Consider the following 6,191-nt stretch of genomic DNA (forward strand, 5'->3'; position numbering starts at 1 on the left):
GCAACACTGACAATAGATAATGGACCCTTTTTTCACGTGAAATTTCACTAATGTGACCGCACTTTAACAATCTAGAATGAGGTGTCAGAAATTACCTGTTCCATAAACCTCCACCTCACACAGCGTGAGATGCATCTGGATGTCAGGAATGTACATGTTCACATAACGACCTCCCATTGTGCCGCAAGAGAAACTGACAGTACTGCCTGCTGGGACAGGTGAAGTGACGACAGCACATCTGCAGAGAGAAAGATAGAAACCACGAAACAATCAGCTGACCTGCAAATCCAGTTCTCCTGACACGTTCATAACTGTTTTCATAACTTTACCTGGGATTGTTGTTGCCGTTGTTTTCCAGAGAGTTTCCGATGCGGATCTCTACTCCAGTCATGCGCTCCGAGCAGCAATCAGCTCTGTTGGTGATGGTCACTTTGTAAATGTAGTAATAATCCAGCAGGTCCAGCCTCCACCACGGGTTGAGCTGGTTTAATGTGATGGAGCAGTATGTATGGGCTGTACCTGGAGCATATCTGATGCCATCGATGGCCTTTGCAGCTCCACAGCTGTAATATGTGGTCGACTGTACAGCCGTTCCTTTTAATGCCAAATTCTCTAAAAACATTTAAAGAGACAGAGGGTCAAGACTAAAATGCGTGAAGTTTCAGTACATTCCATGTGGGTTCAAATATTAAATTCCAATCCAAAACACTCAATTCAATTTACTACTATATTAAAATCCGAAGTTAATATTTTTAATGGATCTGCGCTTACCTGAACTAACTACGAGCAGTTGTATTTTATTAACCAACATTAACAAAGATTAATAAATACTACAAGTTGTGTATTGGTTAATGTTAGTTAATGCATGTTATCTAATGGGACCTTAGTTACTACTTTTTACCTTCCAAGTTTTCTGAACTCCCCTGAATGGAAAATGCACCTGTTACAAAAACAAAATATTTCCATTGCTTTCTGGGATGTCCCATCAACTTTGTGTCACATTTGATTCTTTAAAAATGTTCATAAAGAATAGTTAAACAGCATCTATAATTGTACATAATTTGATTGATGCGTGTCATTTTTACTCACCCAAAAGTAAGAACAGATAAGAGAGTCCCTCCATCTTGTTTTTTAAAGACCATTAACCAGATACCTGTGATGGTCAGATATGACAAGTGCATCCATCCCTCCTTTTATGTTTCTCTTAGCAGCTCGTTTCTCCACCCTTAGGAAATCCTCACTGACAGCTTGCTGAATATATTTCACACATCATAGAACCTCCAGAATTGCTTTTCTCAGCACACCTCTCAGGTCAAGTCTGATTTACTAAACAAATCTGGCAAAATGCAAATGAAGATGAGGACTTTAAGAATTTTTTTCCTGGCACCAAATAAAAAAAAAAAAATACAGTTCAGTTTTTCTTCATCTAAATTAATAATATACAAATTAAAGAAAACATCATCATGCCTGGAAAGTTTCACCTCTCCATGAGTTTAATTATTAGTATTAGTTCAGAATTTGTTGGGCATTTTTCTTCTTGAACATCTTTTATCATTCAAGTAGTTTATTCTGAATGAGAAAAAAACTATTGTTGTAAAGTATCATAAAATCAATATGTGGAACATCTGAATGAAAGCAATGAGATAAATAGACGAGAAAATAATGTGCAATAAAGAAGACATTAAAAATAAGGATGCATGTTTAAAAAAAATAAGGAAAATGTTTAATTTTATTTATCACTGTTAGCTTGACATGGACATTAAATTATGCAATGTGGAGGGAAATTATTTTTGAAAAAGTATTCCCACAAGGTCAAACATTTCAGGTTTTACAATTCTTGTAGGAACATTTTTAAAAATAATTCCGTAAAAAGCTAATTTGTTGTAGCTTTATCTTGTTAGTCATTTATTATGATGATTAAAATACCCTGATAAATTGTTAATGAACAGAAATTTTCAGCTGATTACAACATTTCTTAAATTCTGTGATGTTTACAGATTTATTCTGTCTTGAATGTTTGTTTATCAGACACTAGATTATCAACAACAACAAATATACAAATGACAGTGTAGACAATGTGATCAACATTTGTTTACACTAACCAGTATTCTCCTTCCAATGTATGTCCATTTTAAACCCCTTTTTATTGCTTTGTCAGGTTGTCAGGTCTCTGGTGGAAAATTGTTTAATCATTGAAGATTGCACTGAAAAAAATGGATTTCTAAGGTAGGATTTTCACTGATCTGACATTGTATAGAATGAGGTAAAACTGAATAGAAATGTATTACAATATGGATGGGCCGATGGAAATTCTCGTAACTATGCAAATCACCAGGAACATAGTGTGAAAGTACAGCTGTAGAAAGTTGCTTTTGTTCTTTGTTCAGTGATGAAATCTGGATTAAAACAAATGCTTTAAATCTCTACGTGTACTGTATGTTAATTATAGCAGCTCCAGATGAAACCACAGACCTTTAGTTCATGTATCCTGATTTCCACTCCATCAGTCTGATCGCTGATCATTTCCATGTTGTTTTGTGTGTATTTGAATGCTCTCAGGCAGGATGTAAATCTGGAGCTTCACAGGAGTCCATCATCTGCTCAAACAAAGAGCCGTCACTTCATACAGATCTCAGACTGTACACATTTTTAGCCGTTTTGCCTCAAACACAGACATAAGCACCACTGTAAGCTATTAGTGTTCAGAAAGACTCTTTTTTGTGACATAGATCAACTGGAATGTTTTCCTTCCATATTTTCCTCCACATAGCTGACATCTTCTTTTGTGAGGTCAATCACCCAACATTCAAAATATGTTTAGGCTTAAATTGAAAATTTATGTATATGGATTTAACAAACATACTAATACATTTTTCATTTTTAGTTTGTTCTTTTAGTTTTGCCCATTTTCCACAAGTTGGTATGATTCTTCATGAAATGTCTGCAACATACTTTGGTTAAAATTCCTCAATGGTCGTGTAAATCCTTTTTACCTTGTCAAAAACAGCTCTGTTCACAGAGTTAAAATGTATGAGACTGAAACAAAATATTTTATCAAAGTTAGTACTATTAAAGAAATCTGATCTGTCTCATTTACTGTATGTATGACTGACAAATATGCCTCACATTAAGTTTATTAAACTGTCTAATCCAAATGGATGGAAATTGTATATGCAATTCATTACATAAATCTTCAGTGCATTTTTATTCAAATTTGATTGGTTTTCATTGTTTTGTTAATTCGTATAACCTAAAGGCATCATAAAGCAGCGGTTCATATATGATTTGGAGCAGGGCCGTGCAGAGACCATTGGAGGGGCAGGTGCTCAAAGTATAAAAGGTGCACATGAAGCATGGCTTTTAATAGGGCTGTGCTCCTTGCTGACACGTGTAAATCAGAAACGGATGCTTCTGTATTAATAGCAGCAAATGCCATGACACAGTTTTGAAAAAGAAACAAAACAGAAAAGACAATTTTAAGTTTGAAAGTAAGCACCTCTTAATCACTCTGGAATTAGAAATGGAATTATATTATAATTATTATTATTATTGAGTTTACAGGGTATGGTGATTTTGCTGTTGTAAACACTACTTTTGTTGTTGTTGTAGAAAAAAAAATACTTGTCTTATTTAAAATAGAATTATATTCTAATCCTGTTCTGAATTCATTCATTTTTTTAATGATAATGATCATAAAAACAGGATTGATAAGTATAATTCGGAGGATGAGAAAATCAGTATAAGCCTGTTTTACCAGTGTTGTGATAATTATTTTTAAGGTAATAATAAAGTATTTATTAAGTAATAGTTTTTAGTCAGATAACATAAAGGCAAGAGCCCTCGGTGCGCTTTAAACTTTTCTCAATCAAACAGCAAGAACGAAACACAACAGGCACCTTTGTTTATATTGCTGTGTGTAGAACGTTAGCTGCATTATATTTAATAAATATTTAATTTTAATGAAATGTAAATTTGTCCCCAACACTTTATTCGGACAGGTGTGTTCATGTAGAGGTTTCTAGATTTAAATTCAAAGAGACAGTAGGCTATCGATAGTCTATGCATGACCTGACGTTTATTCACATCCAAAATGAGGAGATGTGAATATCAGGAGCGCTGAACACTTTCATACGGTGTCTGTTTCATTCATACTGGAAGCCGGAGGGCGCGCTCACGCAGAAAGTCCAAAACAGACTCGTAAACAGAGCGACATGCTTCATAATCTGAAAACCACGCCACACCGGGGGAAAACAATCCAACGCTCTCCATTGACTTTTTATTGCGGGAAGCTGCCTCCTTGTCATTTCTGACTTATAACAAAAAACAGAACAATGTCTAAAATCTGCTATGTGACAAGGTGTACAGTAAACAAGCTAAAAAACCCAGAACTACGTTTTTATAAGCTGTTGCCAGTATATTTATAACAGTGTTGCCAGTAACTTACTGTAAAAATCCTTTGAAATGTCTAAAAGTGTATAACTGCAAGATTATGAGATGCATTATTTGAATGCTTGGCCAAAGAGATGTGTCTTTAATCTAGATTTAAACAGAGAGAGTGTGTCTGAACCCAAACGTTATCAGGAAGGCTATTCCAGAGTTTGGGAGCCAAATGTGAAAAAGCTCTACCTCCTTTAGTGGACTTTGCTATCCTAGGTACTACCAAAAGTCCAGAGATTTGCGACCTTAGGGAGCGTGATGGATTGTAGCATGGTAGAAGACTAGTTAGGTACGCAGGAGCTAACCCATTAAGGGCCTTATAGGTAAGTAATAATATTTTGTAACTGATACAGAACTTAATAGGTAGCCAGTGCAGAGACTGTAAAATCGGGGTAATATGATCATATTTTCTTGACCTGGTAAGGACTCTAGCCGCTACATTTTGGACTACCTGTAGCTTGTTTATTGAAGATGCAGGACAACCACCTAGCAGTGCATTACAATAGTCCAGTCTAGAGGTCATGAATGCATGAACTAGCTTTTCTGCATCAGAAACAGGTAACATGTTCCGTAGCTTGGCAATGTTTCTAAGATGGAAGAATACTGTTTTTGTAACATGGGAAATATGATTTTCAAAAGACAAGTTGCTATCTAATATAACACCCAGATTTTTGACTGTAGAAGAAGTAACAGTACATCCGTCTAGTTGCAAATTGTAATCCACGACGGAGGAGGAGGAAAAGGGCTTCCTCCATCCCACATGGCCTGGAGACCGTCCCAGACCCGCCCAAGCTCCTTGCCCTGCCGGCTCCGCCCAAGCTACTTGCCCTGCCGGCGCCCCCCAAGCTCCTTGCCCTGCCAGCTCCGCCCGGGCTCCCTAGCTTACTGGCTCCGCCCAAGCTCCTTGCCCTGCCGGCTCCGCCCAAGCTCCTTGCCCTGCCGGCGCCACCCAAGCTCCTTGCCCTGCCGGCACCACCCAAGCACATTGCCCTGATGCCGGCTCCCTCCTTGAAAGGGGCTCCACCCTTCCTGCCGTGTTTTGTTTTGTGTGAGCACATGGCTTTTGTCTTTGTTTCCTGTGTGCCATGTGCTCTCATGTCATTTGTCTTGACCCCACCCATCTTGTTACCTGATTATTGGTTAATTTGCTCCACATGTGTTCCCTCGTTACCCTCCTCATTTGCTCTCCATTTATTCTCCTTGTGTTTGCAGTCCCGGGCCAGTTCGTCATCGTATTTCCCTGGATGTGTCGTGTAGTGTCGTGTCCAGATCCTGCCTTGCCAGCCTGTTTTCCCCCCACGGGGTAGTTTTTGTTGTTTATTTTGTTTTATTTGAATAAAAAGCCCTTATTTCCTGCAATATTGAGTCCTCTCCTCATCCCTTCATCCCCAACCCTGACAATAAATGCATGAACTAGCTTTTCTGCATCAGAAACAGGTAACATGTTTCGTAGCTTGGCAATGTTTCTAAGATGGAAAAATGCTGTTTTTGTAACATGGGACATAGGATTTTCAAAAGACAAGTTGCTGTCTAATATAACAACCAGATTTTTGACTGTAGTGGAAGTAACATTACATCCGTCTAGTTGCAAATTGTAATCCAAGAGATTATGTGTACTGCTTTTTGGTCCAATAAGTAATATCTCTGTCTTATCCGAATTCAATAGGAGAAAATTATTGGTCATCCAATCTTTTACATTTTTAATACACTCTGTTAGCTTAGATAATTTAGAAGTTTCATCTGGTCTTGTTGAG

The 6,191-nt window shown here is 37.5% G+C and overlaps 1 protein-coding gene across 1 annotated transcript in view; it reads right to left on the reverse strand.

Moving 5' to 3' along the window:
- Positions 1 to 84: 84 nt before the first annotated feature.
- LOC107739361 (fucolectin-1-like) overlaps positions 85 to 6,191 on the reverse strand; it is a 7,525-nt gene continuing 1,418 nt past the window's right edge. The window contains exons 2-4 of the mRNA XM_016551456.1: positions 902 to 940; positions 330 to 612; positions 85 to 238 (exon numbers count right to left, since the gene is read on the reverse strand). Coding sequence (XP_016406942.1) covers positions 85 to 238; positions 330 to 612; positions 902 to 940 — 476 coding nt within the window. The remainder of the gene's footprint in view (positions 239 to 329; positions 613 to 901; positions 941 to 6,191) is intronic.

This window comes from Sinocyclocheilus rhinocerous, unplaced genomic scaffold (assembly GCF_001515625.1).
Source record: "Sinocyclocheilus rhinocerous isolate Xijiao unplaced genomic scaffold, SAMN03320098_v1.1 scaffold5638, whole genome shotgun sequence".
NCBI classification, from domain to species: Eukaryota; Metazoa; Chordata; class Actinopteri; order Cypriniformes; family Cyprinidae; genus Sinocyclocheilus; species Sinocyclocheilus rhinocerous.